Source organism: Heterocephalus glaber, unplaced genomic scaffold (assembly GCF_053883595.1).
Source record: "Heterocephalus glaber isolate CG9 unplaced genomic scaffold, H.glaber_assembly_v1.0 deba00001140, whole genome shotgun sequence".
Taxonomy (NCBI): domain Eukaryota; kingdom Metazoa; phylum Chordata; class Mammalia; order Rodentia; family Bathyergidae; genus Heterocephalus; species Heterocephalus glaber.
The window spans coordinates 3403481-3420735 of record NW_028258200.1 but is presented as its reverse complement, the minus strand read 5'-3'; the positions used below and the strand labels follow the sequence as shown (position 1 = coordinate 3420735).

The following is a 17255-nucleotide window of genomic DNA, read 5'->3' as shown; positions in this document are numbered from 1 at the left end:
ACTGTGGAAATCAGTATGAACTAGGACTTGAAGTCCCATTTGACCCAGCTATTCCCCTGCTGGATATCTTCCCCAAAGAACTGAAAGAATCATACCACAGTGATATATGCACAGCCATGTTCATAGCAACACAGTTTGTGGTAGCTAAAACCTGCAAACAGCCCAAATGCCCATCAACTGGAGACTGGATAAAGAAAATGTGAGGGTTTTGGGGGTTTTTTTGTTTTGTTTTTTTGGTTGTTTTGTTTTTTATAAAATGGAGTACTACTCAGGCACAAAAAACAAGAAATTAGAGACATTTATAGCTAAATGGATGCACATTGAGGCGATACTCTTAAGTGAAATAAACAGGACACACATGTGTAAATACCGAATAGTTTCTCTAGTGTGAGAAACTGAAAGTGTAAATAAGGACTAAAAGGTATAATAGATAATGTGAAATAGGAAGAAAAGGGGCAAAGGGGAAGGGGAAGTGGGAGGGATAGGGGAAAGGAAAGAAGGCAATGGAATTGATCTGAGAAGTTGAAAAAATGGAAACAAAGTCTTTGCAAATCGGGAGGGATGGAGGGGTTGAAGGGAGGGCAGGGGAAAGGGGAAAAATAAGAACCAAGAGAGATTATGTAAAGGTGCAAATTTCCAATGATGAATGTCATTATATTGTATACCTAAATTGTACCAATAAAATAAAAATTTTTAAGAAATTGTGTGAAAAAGATAACGAATCACATCGGGCGCAGGGAAGCGTGGGGGAGGTGGGGCACAATGAAGGAGTATAAAAAAATTCCACATGGCTTTGGCTTTAGAATATTTTGACACTCATTTTTATTTTGGAATGGATATTGGAAAAGTATCTGAAATACACGCAAACTATTTGAAATCCCCCAGGGCAAGTTCGAGCATGTGGCAACTCTTCTCCAGCTGTTTGCTAAGGGAAGTGAAGAAGCCTGGACCGGGAGGAGGCTCATCCAACCCCGGGTCCTCCCAATTCTCAACCTAGTGGGCAAGCCCGAGGTCTGTGCACTAATCGTACACAACACAGTGTGACCTTTGAAAGGGTGACCGTGGAATTTCCACTGGGTGCGGAACAACCCAGCATTAGTCTTTCCAGATACTCAGGAGAACTTTGATTGCTCGCTTCCCTCTTACGTCCAAAGAAGCTTCCCGATCTTAGAACATTTGGCGACTGTAGGTTCATAAACCTGTTCTGTTCTTTAAGTCTTACCTCTGCTCAAACCTGCCCACCAGTCTGCCTAATCTTCCTCTGACCCAGCCACCTCCTCAAGGTCTCTTGGTGCAGCACCGCGGGCCGCCACTCCTCCTCCAAGATAACTCACCCATTTGGGCACCGACTGCCTCTTGCACCATGTCCTCCCCTCTTCCCGGAGCCAGTGGCACGCCGCGGCGCTTTAAAGCCCTGACGGGCACAGATCTGCTCCTGCTTGGCGTCCAGGTCCTTGATAGAAGCTGCTCCTGCGGTCGCTCCTCCTGCTTGTGCCGCCGCGAGTGAGGGCTAGGGCGACTCAGGGCGGAGCGCTGCTTGACCAGGGCTCGGCTGGGTGCTAGTGGGCGGGGGCGGGGAGCTGGTGGGCGGGGCAGGGTGGTAAACTGGGCTCCCACTTGGGGCGGCAGGCTAGGGGTCCCCAGGCTGGGGCTGTGCCCTCTCGCCGCCGGCCGGGTCCCTTCAACTGCTTGCTGAGTCACCGCCAGGGGAACAAAGGCGCAGTGGAGGTTCCCGCCTCTGGGACTCATATCAAGTGGGCCCCTGTACCTGGAGGCTCTTAATTCTTGAAAACGTTTTTCCACGCAGAGTTTAAAAACATTCTTTAGTATGTCCCCTACTAGTCTTAAAGTTGTCCTTTTTTTTTTTTACAGTATTTGTTTATGTGAGTGATGTGAGATAGACTATTGACCTTATTTTTTCCAAACGTAAAACACAAAAACAAACCTGCCCATACCAGCACCAACATCACTTCCAGGCAAGTCCGTCCCCCACCGCATGTGTTTGCAGCCTTCGTTACATACAGATTCCCTCAAATACTTGTGCCTGTGTCCAGCTGGTGTGATTTGTCCCCGAAAAGGTGTGTGTGCTGGAAGCTTCTCCCTACTGGCGATGTGGAGGTGTGGGACCTTGAAGGGGACCTTGAAGTCCCAATTAGGGAAAGATAATTAGGAACCTTGACATCTGGAGGTGGGCGTCCTAGGGAGGATAATGAGGTCATGGGGCCTGCCCTCAGGAAGAGATGATTGCTGTGTCATGGGAGTGGGTCATGCCTGGTAGGACTGAGTTATTGCACAGCCAAGTGGGTTGTTAGGCAAAGATCCAAAGTGGCTCCTGGCTGGTTTCTACTTCCTGTCTTGTCATATGCTCTCTTCCTCTGGACTATGCAGCTCCATTGTAATGTCATCTGCCTCGAGGCCCTTACTAGAGCCAGACCCTGTGCTCTTGAACCTCCAGATCTGAGAGCTAAATAAATCTCTTTTTTATAAAGGACCAAGCCCAAGGAATTTGCTGTGGCAACATAAAATGGACCAAGACACTGGCTTCTATCTATCTATCATCTATCTATCTATCTATCTATCTTCTATCTATCTATCTATCTATCTATCTTATATCTATCCATTTCAGCTCAAATATCAAGTTTGATATCAAGAGAAATTGTTATTGGGTAGTTCTTTTTGAAATGGCTCGCCAATCAAGTGTTTCAAGTCCTGGGCCGAGGATTTAGCTCAGTGGCTCCACTGCCTGCCTTGCTGGAGCAAGGTCCCAAGTTCGATCCCCGGTACCAAAAAAAAAGGTATTTCAGGTCCTTCTTGCCTCAAACAAAGAATTGGATGAGACAAGCCAAAAATGATGCAACAGTTTATTTGAAAAGTACAGAGTGAATTGGTATGGGAGAAACCAGCTCTGCAGAGCAAACTTGGGCCAAACAGAGAGAAAAACGAGGGTAAAAGCAAAAATAAAAGTACAGGCTGCATCTGAGAAACGAGGCACGAGCTATGTGGGACCTCAGGATAGTGGGTTTCTGTGATGGCCTGTCTTCTTTCATGCAGTCCACAACTCCTGGGAGCTCAGGAGAAGTTCTACATACGGGGTCCTGGTGTTGCCCTTGTAATTGACAGGTCCTGCTCATTTTCTGGCCAGCTTTGCCACACTACTGCCCTACTCCTATATCAAAATCACCTACCTTTGTTCGTTCTTTTATTTCTCCTCTTTTTCCTCCTCCTCCCTGTCCCCCTCCTCCTCCCCTTCCCTGTCCTCCTCTTCCTCCTCCTCCCTGTTCCCCTCCTCCTCATTCTTAGCCAGGAATCATTTTAGACAGACTTTTTTTTTTTTTTTCCAGCACTGGGATCGAACTCAGGACCTTGGCTTGCCAGATAGGCAAGGTGCCACTGAGCTAAATTCCCACCCACACCCATCCCCCTTTTTTGAGAGAGAATCTCACCCTGTAGTTTAGGCTGGCCTTGAACTCACTGTGTAGTCCTAGCTGGCCTCGAACTAGTGGTGATCTCCTGCCTCAGTCTCCCAAGTGCTGGGATTACAGGCATGCACCCCCACACCCAGCTGTAGAGTTTTGTTTGAATGTCTAACTCTAATAATTCCCCATGTCAATGAATCAGTTCCTCATGGAACAGTATCAATGTGAAAGAAAACACACAAACGACATTAGAATAGGCAACTATGAAACTATGTAAAATTATACAGTGGTTTCAATAGTGAGCCAAATTTCAATTCATTTATTTAGAATTCCACCAGAAAATGTTGTCTTTTCTCTCCAAGTTTACTTTATTCAGCCATTTATTTCAATGGTAAGACCTCACAGATATTTATTTCATATGTACTTTGAAATACTCTGACATCTAATCTTGTCAATTGAATAGGTTTAAGAGAGATTAGCAAAGCACAACTTGTGGCTGTATCAGGGTGGGTCTTGGAGGTGAAGTTTGGGGACCTTTCCTCTCTGGCTCTTTCCTTCTTGTATGCTTCCTGGCCACCAAGAGTTGAGCGGCTTTCCTAAGAAGTACCCTTCCACCATGATGTGTCTATTCCAAGCCGCCAACTCTGTGACAGTGTGAATAAAAACAAATCTTTCCTTCTCTAAATTGTGTATGTCAGGTGATTTGTTCCAGCAATGACCAACATAAGTATAAAAAAAAGGCCTTAATTTCCTTATACTTTTACTCAGCTTCTTCATTAGTTGATTGTTAGGAACTGTTTCTGTTGGTTCAGTTAAATCCAATCAGTATTTTTGTTTGTTTCTACTTACTATATCCATATTTTCAGCACTACAAGCTGCTCCAGGCTTATTCTGTTTCCTGCCAAGTTCAGGAAATTTATTAAAATAAATACTGCTAGTACTTTTTCTTTAAAATAATTGGATTTCAGTTTTACTATTTTTAACACTGTATGTGTTTTTCTCTTTTGTTTATCATCCTATCACTTTTATATAACATTTTCTTTTCCATTAGTCCATTTTCTGTGGTTTTGTTTTCACCAACTACTTGAGTTGAGCCTAAAAATCAGTAGAATGTGGATGTTAATTTTCAAGTAAATATTGTTAGATTGTGTTTTATTAGTTTCCAATTTTACTTCATTCTGGTTCAGATTGTGCTCAGTTTATTGATTCTATGGAATTTTAACTAGTATTTGTTGAGTAGTCTTGTATCGGTAAGCTTATGTGCTTTGTTTGTATTGAGAAGCATTTTTCATTTGCTTTGTGGTTATTGCAGGTTATATCAAGTTGTTAACTATATTGTTCAAACTTCTATAGCATTATTAATTTTCTTTTATGTTGTATTGGTTTCTGAAAAAATGGTGTTAAAAAGCCAAAAGTTCCTAGCATCATACATTTAGTCTATAACTCTTAAACTTGGCTTTCTTTCTCTTTTGTGTGTGTGTGTGCGTATGTGTGTGCACATGCATGCAGGCCTCACACGTGCTAGACAAGTGCTCTACCAATGAGCTACATGCCAGATGCCACCTCTCCTTCCCCTTTTTAAGAAGAAATTTCCTTAAATTGTCCCTGGCCTGGAATTTGTGATACGTCTGCCTCAGTGTTATGGCTTGTATCTCCTCATGGGGTCATAGTGGGGCTTTTCTTCCCCTCAGTACCAGGAATTGAACTCATGACCTTGCGCTTGCCAGGCAGGCATGGTGTCAGTGCCACTGATCTAAATTCCCGACCCTAAGGGGCTTTTTGGAGGTGGGTGTATGAAATGTGTGATGCTGGGATTAAGGATGTGATGCTGGGATGGATTAGTGGTGGGATGATAGCATTAAGGGTGCCCCACCCTGGGTGTGAGCGCTACCGGCCCTGAGGATGGGTAGCCTGGACAGAATATAAGAGACAGAAAGAGGGCTGCTATTGTTGCTTGCTGCTGCACCTTTGCTACTTTGTTGCTTTGCTGCCTTGCTGCTTTGCTGCCTTCTACTTGAAGTGTTTCTCCTCTGTGATGCTGTTCTGCTGTGCTATCCTGCCTTGGAGCCAGCCAGCTATGAACTGAAACCTCTGCAAACTGTGAGTCAAAATAATCTTTTGCCACTTTTTATCTCAGCAGTGAGAAAAGTGACTAGGACACTCAGCCTTTCCTCCTATTTTGTCTTAGCGAGGAGAAAAGTAACTAAGACACTCCACCTCCCAAGTAGCTGGAAATACGGGAATGTGCCACCATGCCCGGCTTAGTGTTTGTTTTCTATCTTCACTGCTGTGTGGCCAAGTGTACAAAGCTCATCCTTGTCATATATTCCTAGGAAGTTTTTCTTTTCATTAACTACAGACTGTCCCTAATGGTTCTGTAACATATTCATTACTTAGGAATTGCTACTTTGGCTTCCTTTGTTTAGTATTTGCCTATCTTGTCTTTTCTCACCCCTTGATTTTCAACTCCTTAGTTCAGTTTGATTTAATTGACGTTAAGAAAGTGAGAGGCAGGCCAGGGATTTAGGTTAGGGCCTAGGATTTAGCTCAGTGGTTTCGCCCCCTGCTGCACAAGCGCAAGGACCCGAGTTCCATTCCCCGTACCAAAAAAAAAAAACAAGAAAGTGAGAGGCAGGGGGCCAGGGGTTTAACTCAATGGTTCTCCTACCACCCCCTGGCCAACAGTGAAAAGTACCAGACTCCTCCACACCAGAGTTTTAAAGATTTGGAGAGAAACAAAAACAGAATTAATTTAATTAAATTAAAGATTTAATTTAATTAATTAAAGATTTGGAGAGAAAACACTGGAAGAATCGCCTCCATGGATCCCCCATTTATGGTGCTGACATCAGCGGCTCCTTGTTTGATGAACACACAAAGCAGTGGAACCTTGGGCGCCTGGAAACCATTCTGAATCTGTTGGAGCAGGAAGGTGGAGTTGTCATGGAGGGAGTCAACACACCCTACCTGTACTTCGGCATGTGGAAGACCACGTTCGCGTGGCACTCGGAGGACACGGACCTCTATAGCATCAACTACCTGCACTTTCGGGAGCCCAACACTTGGTATGTGGTGCCCCCAGAGCATGGCCAGCGCCTGGAGCTCCTAGCCAGGGAGCTTTTCCCAGGCAGCTCCAGGGGCTGTGGGGCTTTCCTGAGGCACAAGGTGGCTCTCATCTCACCCACAGTGCTCAGGGACAATGGGATCCCCTTCAGCTGTGTGACTCAGGAGGCTGGGGAGTTCATAGTGATGTTTCCCTATGGCTATCACGCTGGCTTCAACCATGGCTTCAACTGTGCAGAGGCCATCAATTTTGCCACCCCTCAGTGGATCGATTATGGTAAAGTGGCGTCTCAGTGCGGCTGTGGGGAGGCGAGGGTCAGCTTTTCCATGGACATCTTTATTGGCATCCAAGACCCCGAGTGCTCTGAGCTGGCAAAGGAAGGGCAAGACCGGGCCATTGTGGACGACATGGGTCCCTCGATTTCTGCCAGGCAGGAGGTGGCCACCTGCAGGGAGGACCAGGTGTTCTGGGCAACTGCTCTGCATTTGGGCCACCTTCAGTCTCAGGAGGCTTGCGCTTCCTCAGGGCCTGTTCTGGCTGGCTACTTGGTCAGGGACCCTTTTCACCCAGGGCCCAGAATCCCCTCTTTGAACCACGGAGATGATACTGAGCCTGAGCCAGACCACCTCAGCTCCTTGCTGCCACAGGTGGCCCACAGGAAAAAAAGAGTGGCTCTCCACACAGCACCTGGCAGAATGGCCGAGGTCATCCTCCTAGGCACTGGGGGCCCAGGGTACCCCTTTCAGAGTGCCCCCGAGAGAAATAAGGGAAAAACTAGAATAAAATATTTATGAAAACTGATGCCACAATGTTGAATTAAGTATTAGCTACAAGATTCTAAGGACATTAAAAACATAATATACCATGACTTGGTGGGGTTCATGGCAGGAGTGAAATAGTGGCTCTGTTGAATAAAATTTGTAGGAGGCTATTGGTAGGGACAAGCCTCTTGCACTAGGGCCCAACAGACCAGTCCAATGTACAGTTTAATTGTTCTAGCCGAGCTATAATTAATTGTAGGAGACTGTAAACAATTAACCAGTTATACAGTAATCAATTAATGTGTCTCTATACTTTGATTCAATTTGCCTATAAATGCCGTGAAATCATTTTGTTGACAAATTGTCTACACTTGCTTTGGTTCTAAGGGCTACAGGCTTTGTCAATCATTTTTGTTTTGTTTTGCTTTGTTTTTGTTAATTGCTCAAATAAACAATATAATGAACTTATACGTTGTCTTTTCAATAGTTTACACTAAGGGAATATAGAAATAGAACTTATCTCTGATAGATGGATCCAAGAAGAATCTAGGATCACCTTCATCGCTACTGTCTCAGTTACTTTTCTCCTCCCTGAGATCAAATACTTGACACCCAGAGTGAAAGGAGGAAAGGTTTATTGAGCTCATACTTTGTAGAGGTTTCAGTTCACAATTGGCTGGCTCCAACCCAGGGCAGCATGGCAGACAGGCATCACAGAGGAGAAACAGTCCATGACAGGCAGAAGGTAGCAAAAAAAAGCAGGCAAGGGATGACCACAGCTCTTCCTATCCTTTATATCTTATATAGGCTACTAAGGGTGGGTGGCACTCACACCATTAATCCTAGTGTCCTTGATCCTGGAATTGCACCATGAATCAATGCCAGTGTCACACACTCAATAGTCAGCCACCTCTGAAAAAGCCCCATCTGTGACTGCATGAAGTTTTAGGAGGACATCTAGACACAAGTCATAACAGATATATATGGCCTGACTTTGAGTATGACATGTTTCATTGAGAGGTCAAATGCTAAAAGAAAATCATTTTGCCAACACTTTGGTACCATCATTCGGAATCAAGATTTTAGAGCACCAGAAAGTAACCCTCATTTTCTGTTTTGTTTTTCCTTGAGGAATAAAAGTGTTAAAAATTATGACATTTATATTGGGAAGCACCTCCTAGTTGAAAAATCATTTTCCTTATTCATCTACTGACCAAATTTTAACTGTATGTCATTTTTAGTCATTTTCATTGCAACCTGAACTTCTCATATTAAAAGATTTGAAATTGAGCAAGTGGTGTTCTGATTGGTAAAGCGTATGCTTTTCATAAACCTTTGCTTCAACCCACAGTGCGGGCGCATACACACACACACACACACACAAAACTGAAAAATTCTTTTGCTAGTCTATGTCATAATGGATTGCTTAATTGGTTTACAGCATGCAGATGCGTTTTTTTGGAGACAATCTTACTATGTAGTACAGGCTGTCTTGGAACTAGGTAGCCCAGACTGGCCTTAAACTGGAGTCAGTCCTCCTGTCTCAGATCCCTAGTGCTGCCATTAGAGGTGGGCACCATTACAGGCCACAGAGGGATGAGTTTTTGTTTTTTCAGATGAGGTCTCACTGTGTAACTCAGGCTGGCCTAGAATTCAATTCTCCTGCCTCAACCAAATAAATGCTTTGATTACAGGTGTGGGCTTTGTTTTGTTTTACAGTATTAGTTTGTTTTGGAGGACACTGTACATTTTGTGTGTTAAAGTGTCATGACAACAATACATTGTGATGTATATTTCACTTTTTTCTGTGTTGATAACTATTTTTCACTCAATTCTCACATAACTCAAGCTTTGAAACATACATGGGATTTGATTGAAAAATACTATAGATGTTTAAATAGAAATGTACTACAGTAACTAACACACTGCCCTCAATCCACTGCTGAATGCTCCCCCTTGCTGCCAACACATTTATCTCATTTGTTCATTGCTGGTGGTACTTCTGGGTTCAGAAAATCCTCCTGATTAGAAAATCTGGGCATATGTTTATGTCTTCCAGAGTTTTACTTCTTTTTATCTTCTGCAGGTTCAGTGTTTCCGGTTTCTTTTTTTTTTTTTTCTGGTACCGGGGATTGAACTCAGGTCCTTGCGCTTGCGCAGCAGATGGTGAAATCACTGAGCTAAATCCCCGGCCCTAGTCTTTCTATTTTTATAGCTAGTTCTTTCATCCTTTTTCATTTGCGTTTAGGGCAGTTGAGAGATATGGGTCTAGATTCATTTTTCTGCATGTGAATAACCAGGCATTTTTGGTGGTTGTTTGTTTGGTTGGTTTTGGTTTTCTGAGACAAGGTCTGGCTATTAATTTGGGCTGGCCTTGAGCTTACTGTTTAGACCAGAATGGGCTCAAACTCACTCCAATCCTCCTGTCTCAGCCTCAGAAGTGCTGGGATTACAGACTTGGGCCACCATGCCTGGCAAATAACCAGTTTTTCAAGCACTATTTGTTAAAGAGACTATCTTTTCTCCCATATATGTTGTTAGCCCCTTCACCAAACATTAGACAGCTCAAAGTACCTGGGGTTTGTTTCTGCATCCTCATTTTTGTTCTATACAACAATGTGTGTGTGTTTTTAACCATAACCACTTTATCTTTGTCATTTAATTTAATATCTGGATTGTGATGCCTTCTGCTCTTCTCTTGTTGTTTGCTGTTTCTATTATGGGTCTCTTCAAGTTGCATATCCATTTTAGCCTAGACTGGCATGCCTGTAATCCAAATACTTGGGAGGCTGAGGCAGGAGGATCATGGTGAGTTTGAGAGTTTGAGGCCAGCATGAACTACAGAGTGGGGCTCTGTGTCCCAAAACCAAAAAAAGAATATAGGATTATTTTTCCTAGTTCTTTGAAGAATTCTGTTGATATTTTGATTGTAATTGCAATAAATCTGTATATATTTTTGGCAGCAGGGCCATTGTGATGATGTTGGTCCTGCTTATCCAAGAACAAGACAAACCTTTCAATTTTCGTTTCTTTTTTTTTTTTAAAAACAGGGTCTCCCTATGTAGTTGAAGCTGGCTTTGAGCTATGTAGCCCAGGCTGTCCTTAAACTCACATTGATCCTCCTACTTCAGGCTCCAAGTGCTGGGATTACAGGCGGGTGCTCCATTTTCTAATATCATCTTCAATCTCTTTCTTCAGAGTAGTACAACTTTTGTTACAGAGGTGTCATGGCTTGCATCTAGATGTCCCCCGAGGTCTCATGCGGTCATAGGTGGCTGGATCTAAAGTGTGTGATGCTGGCATTTTCTTTTTAGAAAGGTTCTCACTATGTAGTTCAGGCTGGCCTTGAACTCAGTGTGTACCCCATGTGGGCCTCCAACTCTTGGCAGTCTTCCTGCCTCAGCCTCCAAAGTGCTGGGATTACAGGTGTGAGTTACCAAACCTGGTGAATGCTGGGATTAAGTGTATAATGTTGGGATGAAGGGTGGGTACTATTTTAAGGGTGAGTAGCCTGGGATGTATAAAAGGGACACAAGAGGGTTGCCAGAGCTGCTTGCTCCTTGCCACTTTGCTGGTGGCTACCTTCTGCTGCTGCTGCTCCTCTTTGGCATGGACTGTTTCTCCTCTTCGATGTCTCTCTGCCCTGCCACCCTGACTTGGAGTCAGCTGACTACAGACTGAAAACTCTACAAAATGTGAGCCACATAAACCTTTCCTCCTTTACTTTGGGTGTTAGGTATTTCGTCTCAGCAAGGAGAAAAGCAATTAAGACAAGAGGTCTTTCTCTCCCTTGGGTATATTAATTCCTAGGCATATACTTTTCTCTGTGTGTGTGTGTGTGTGTTTGCTTATTTGTTTTGAAGCTACTGTGAATGAGATTGTTTTCCTGATTTCTTTCTCAGTGAGTTCATTGCTGGTACACAGGAAATGTATTGTTTGTTGTTTTTTGTGGGTTTTTTTGGTGGGGGGACAAGGTCTCTCTGTGTAGTTCAGGCTGGGCTTCAACTCACTGTGTAGCTCAGGCTGGCCTCTAACTCACTCTCATCTGCCACCTCAGCCTACTGAGTCCTGGCATTACAGGTATGCGCCACCACACTTGGCTGATTTTCTTTTTCTTATTTTTGTATCCCGCTGCTACCTTGCTGAGTTTATTACTCCTACAAGTCTTTGAATCTTCTATGTAAAGGATCATGTCATCGGTATATTAGGATATTTCAACTTCTTCCTTTCCTATATGTATCTCTTATTTTTTTCTCTTGGCTGATTGGTGTGGCTCGAGTTCCAAGTACTATGTTTTTAATTTCCATTAGTATATGATTGCAGAGTATAATGATGCCATTTATCATGAGCATAGGTATATATACATAAGAAATATTCTCTCTTTCTCCATCTCTAGTTCTCTTTCCCAGAGGCAAATGATCCCTATCTCCATTTGAAGTCCTCTATCAAACAGGAGTAGTGAGGTTGGACATTCCGGTGTTGTTCTTGATTTTAGGGCAGATGCTTTCATTTTTTCCCCATTTATTAGTATTTTGGCAGTGTTTTTGTCATAGATGGCTTTTAGCAGCTTGGTAACCTGCACATAGCACATCTCTTTCTATATTTTATCCTTTTCCTTTCCTCTCTCTTCCCACTCCCCTCTATCTCTTGGTCCCCTTCCCTTTTGAAAATTCGAGATAAGATCCTCCTATGCCTATTTTGTCAGGATTTTTACCTTGCATGGATATTGGAATTTGTCAAAGAGTTTTTGTTTTGTTTTTCTGTATTGAGATGATCATGTTATTTTATCCTTCCTTCTCTTTAAGTGATGATTCCTGTTTAATGATTAATCCCTGCTGAACCATCCTTGCATTCCTGTGATGAAGCCAACTTGGTCAGATGTCTGATGTTTTTAATGATCTGTTGTATTCTGTTTGCCGGTATCTTGTTAAGGATTTCTCCATGTATGTTTGTAAAGAAGATGGGCCTTCAGTTTTCTTTTTCTGTTAAACCCTTATCTGGTTTGGCCTCAGAATAATGGTAGGTTCTAGGAATGAATTTGGCAGTGTTTCTTCCCTTTCAATTTCATAGAAGAATTTGGAAAGTATTGGTGTTAGAACTTTTTTGAAATTCTTGTAGAATTCAGCAGTGAATCCAAGTCCTGGGCTTTTCTTCACTGGGAGGGTTTTTATGATTGCTTCTATTTTATTGCCTGCATTGGTCTCTTCAAGGTTTTTCTATCTCATGATTCAGTTTGGGCAATTCATATATGTCTAGATATTTATCCATTATTTTTCTTGGTTCTCTCCAAAACAGTTTCTTGCAATCCTCTAGATTTTGGTGGATTCCATCGTGATTTCATCTTTCTTGTTCCTTTTTTTTTTTTTTCTTTTTTTTTTTGAGAAAGAGTCTTCCTATGTAGTTCAGGCTGAGTGCTGGGATCACAGGAATGTGCAGCCATGCCCAGATTCCTTTTTATTTTCTAGTTGCATTGATACAGGTTTTTTTTCTTTCCCTTTCTTTCTTTTTTTTAAATTTTTTTGGTAAGTTTGACCAAATGTTTATCAATCTTGTCAATTTCTACTCTAACCTTTACAATACTTTTGCTTCTACTAGTTTCAGATTTGGAATGTTCTGGTTTTTCTAGAATGTTAATATGCATCATTACATTATTTGGTATCACTCCATTCTTTTAATATGTGCATGCACTTGTTTCTGAGAACTGCTGTCATTGTTTCCCAAAGGTCTGGGTATGTTGTGCTTCCATTTTCTTTTGATTCTGAGAACATTAAATTCCTTCCTTGATTTTTCTTTGATCCATTGATTATCCAATAATATGCAATTTCTATATTTTCCCATACTTGCTGTGGTTTCTTTTGCTGTTTTCTTATTCATTCTGCTATGATATGATAGCATCCAAGAGATCATTTCAATTCATTTATATTTATTTAAGCATGCTTTATGGCCCCAGTTTTTATCTCTTAAGAAAAATAAATATTCCATTAACTTTCAGAGGGCTGAGGTCTCCCTGTGTGCCCTGTTCAGACCCCTCCATCCACTGGCCTCTCCTCCTCCCCCTCCTCCTCCTCCTCTTCCTCCTCCTTCTCTTTCTTGTGGTTCCCTTGCAACCCTTCCACAGCAAGTTTCTCACTTCTAATGACTTTTTCAAATGATCATTTTTTCTTTCATCCCTATTAGTGTAAGATATTACAGTTTCTGCTACATATGTTCCATTTTAGTATTTAATTTGTCTTGCTGTTAATTTCTCCAGTTTCTGAGTTAAACATTTAATTTCTTTTTTTTTTTTCATTTATTTTCAGACTTAATGCTAAATAGAGTACTGCTGGTGAATTACCTACATGGGAAATATCATCTCCGTCAATCAAAAGGTCAAGTCTGAGTTCCTGCCTCCTAGATAAACCAAAGCATTGAAAAGGAGGAGAGGAAAAAAGGTGGAAAGAAAAAGGAAAGAAGTTACTTTCTAGCATTACTAGCTGTCTAGACCCACCTAGGAACTTGTTGCCTGTGTCTATGGCTGATGATATGGCAGGGATGAAGCCTGAGCATTCTGGTTCCCTGAATCCAGGTTCCACAGTCATGACCTTCAGGCCAACCATGGAGGAGTTTGCAGATTTCAGCAAATACATTGCTTCCATGGAATCCCAGGGGGCACACAGAGCTGGCTTAGCCAAAGTCATTCCTCCCAAGGGATGGAGAGCCAGAGAGTCCTATGACAACATCAGTGACCTCATGATAGCCACTCCTCTGCAGCAGGTGGTCTCTGGGAGGGCAGGTGTGTTTACTCAATACCATAAAAGGAAGAAAGCCATGACGGTGGGGGAGTACCGCCACCTGGCCAACAGTGAAAAGTACCAGACTCCTCCACACCAGAGTTTTAAAGATTTGGAGAGAAAATACTGGAAGAATCGCCTTTATGGTTCCCCCATTTATGGGGCTGACATCAATGGCTCCTTGTTTGATGAAAACACAAAGCAGTGGAACATTGGGCGCCTGGGAACCATTCTGGATCTGTTGGAGCAGGAATGTGGAGTTGTCATCGAGGGAGTCAACACACCCTACCTGTACTTTGGCATGTGGAAGACCACGTTCGCGTGGCACACGGAGGACATGGACCTCTATAGCATCAACTACCTGCACTTTGGGGAGCCCAAAACTTGGTATGTGGTGCCCCCAGAGCATGGCCACCGGCTGGAGCTCCTAGCCAGGGAGCTTTTCCCAGGCAGCTCCAGGGGCTGTGGGGCTTTCCTGAGGCACAAGGTGGCTCTCATCTCACCCACAGTGCTCAGGGACAATGGGATCCCCTTCAGCTGTGTGACTCAGGAGGCTGGGGAGTTCATGGTGACGTTTCCCTATGGCTATCACGCTGGCTTCAACCATGGCTTCAACTGTGCAGAGGCCATCAATTTTGCCAGCCCTCGGTGGATCGATTATGGTAAAGTGGCATCTCAGTGCAGCTGTGGGGAGGCGAGGGTCAGCTTTTCCATGGATGCTTTTGTGCGCATCCTTCAACCTGAGCAATATGAGCTGTGGAAACAGGGTCAAGACCAGGCGGTAGTGGACCACAGGGAACTCATACCTCCCCAGAAGCAGGACCTGATCACCTGGAAGGATGTCTGTGCAGCCAGGAGACCTTCACTGGGCCTGAGGCACTTCAGCCTTAGACAGGCTCTGCAACCCCCTCTGCCTGTGGCTTCCTGCAGTGAGACCTGCTGCGGCAGGAATGTGCGTCCTGGTCGTCCTCGTTGTGCATCTGGGCGACCATCTGCCCGTGATGCTGCTGCCAGGTCCAGGGCCACAACCTACAGCTCCCAAGAGCTCAGCCGAGCCCCACTGGCCTCCCAGCTTCCATCTGTCCCGGATACTCACCTGTCAGCTGGCAGACGTCGTCGTGGCAGTCCTCCCCGGCAACTAAGGGGTCAAGAGCCCATCCACCAGGGTCTAGCCAAGAAGCGCAGGTTGGTGGTCACGGAGCACACAGCTCTGGATTCAGAGCTTCGTTCTAACCTGTGCATGGAGCATTGATGGTCAACCCTGTGCCTAAGAGCCCTGGACTTCAATATCTTGGTTCAGCTTCTGAATGTAGCTTAACCTCTGATCCCTAAACTCAGGGGCTGCCTTCATAGCCCACTACTCTGCTGTCTGGAGGCTTGCTGAGACCTGTCATAGGTAACTCACTGAACTTGGAGCCACTTTGTAGGACATTGATCACGCATAAGTAAACTGTGATGCCTCCAGATGCTGCTCCGTCCGGTGGTAATCATTAAATTTGCCATATTTGTCCTTCCTCCTAGATCTTGGGATATTTTTCAACTTTGGTAACTTCTGCATCTTAGCTGAAGTTTCATCCACTGGACACTACATCTCAGAACTAGGTGCCACTAAGATTGCAGGGAACCTGAACTTTGCGGGTCTCCCATCCTCTGGACCAACTGTGGAGGGTGCTGTACTTTCAGGGCTTTGGTTTTCCTTTACTTGCCTTCCATTTTCTCCCTCACTCTTACCTATTTCTTGCAAACTGAGGCACTTTTGACCGATGAGTTTAACAGAGTCACAGAAAGGTTTGACCTTTGTAAGTTACTGATGTATTTAAAATGTGTTTTTATCAAGTATTTGTTCATAAATAAATAAATTTAAATGTTAAAATTTGACTCTTTCTAATATTCCAGTTTCCAATAGTGAGGCAGGGACAGAGGTTATTCTTTCATGACTTTTCTTAATTGTTTCAAAAACACTTAAATTTATTTTTATGGGCCGGTTCCATTGTTTGCAAGAGTGAATAATAAGTTTGGGGGATGCAAATTGGGTTCTGGCTATATCACTGGCTTGGGGTATTTGATTTTTACAGTTTTGCTTTGAGGGTGACATGGAGGATCTAAGCATGGGCAGTAGGAACTGAGTTGTTGGGAGAAAAAAGCAAGTATAGAAAAGAAGTGTCATCAGCTGAGTATTTTCAAGTCTTCATGGACTTTCGAAAACCATAGATACATTTTACATTCATTTATCCAGCACAATCCACATGCCTACAAAGTAGGGAACAAGACAGTTTCAATTAGTAAAATTAGTGCTGTGAAGGAACTAAAGTAAGATTGGGCAAGGGTGCAAAGTGGGAGGGTGCTGGCCTGTGTGCCTGGTCAGGGAAGGTTGCCCAGAGCAGGATACCTTTGTGAGGACCACTTGACACACATGGAAGGTTCAAAACGGTGTTTGCACTTGAAAGGATCTAACAGAACTCCTAATGTGGAGCTTGGTGATTCTGATTTTCCAAACAGCAAGAGAGCTTATTTGTGTCTGGGGCATAGAGAGGAAGTAGGGAGGAAGGGAGAGCATGTGGGCCTGGTATCTCATGTTAACTACTTGTCATCACCTCAAAAGGCGAAGCCATGGGAAGTTTAGAACAGTAGCAGACATCACGTGATGTGCATATTTAAAAATTTGCTAAATTGTATGGAAAATGGGGAGACAGGAGAATCACCTGGACCATCTATATAAAACAAATAAGACTGAGTTATTTAGACAAAACATTTAATGTTGAAAATAAACAAAATGGGGAAATTAAGAATATATTTTGAGAAATGATAGTTTGTATACGGAAAGACATTTCTGAAAAGCAAGGTACCCCACTACAAACCACCCTACCTTTCTCCCACTGACAGAATTTCAGTAAGGCTCAGATTCTGCAGGTTCCAAGTGACTTGGGACCTCAGTAGGGCGTGGACAGTTCTGCCTGTCTGCAGTGGGCTGATCCGGTGTCTTCCACGCGACTCAGGACCTCGGTAGGGCATGTGCATAGCTCTCTTGGCAATGAATTCTACTTCCGCATTTCCAATATCAGACCTCCCTGTATTCCATTCTTTGCCAGGCTAGCCTGGATCTGTGATGTTTTCTGTATTGTTTTAATTTTTTGATACTGGAGATCAAACTCAGACCCTTGTGCTTGGGATGCAGGAGCAGTAGCAATGAGTGCACACCTTGAGAGTGTTGCCCCCCGCCCAGGCTAACTAGACCACCTTTTTC

The 17255-nt window shown here is 43.5% G+C and overlaps 2 protein-coding genes and 1 gene segment (V, D, J or C); all 3 read left to right on the top strand.

Annotated features, from left to right (window-relative positions):
* LOC101718346 (Ig mu chain C region membrane-bound form-like) overlaps positions 1–17255 on the top strand; it is a 208800-nt gene that overhangs the window by 81122 nt on the left and 110423 nt on the right.
* Positions 6342–15827, top strand: LOC147828358 (lysine-specific demethylase 4D-like). Its single transcript, XM_087210301.1, has 2 exons — positions 6342–6481; positions 13541–15827. Exon 2 carries the CDS (start codon positions 13752–13754, stop codon positions 15261–15263), a length of 1512 nt encoding a protein of 503 aa, XP_087066427.1. The 5' UTR covers positions 6342–6481; positions 13541–13751; the 3' UTR covers positions 15264–15827.
* On the top strand, positions 6360–7709 carry LOC147828359 (lysine-specific demethylase 4D-like). The gene has a single exon (XM_087210302.1). The coding sequence runs from the start codon at positions 6360–6362 to the stop codon at positions 7272–7274; it is 915 nt and encodes a 304-aa protein (XP_087066428.1). The 3' UTR covers positions 7275–7709.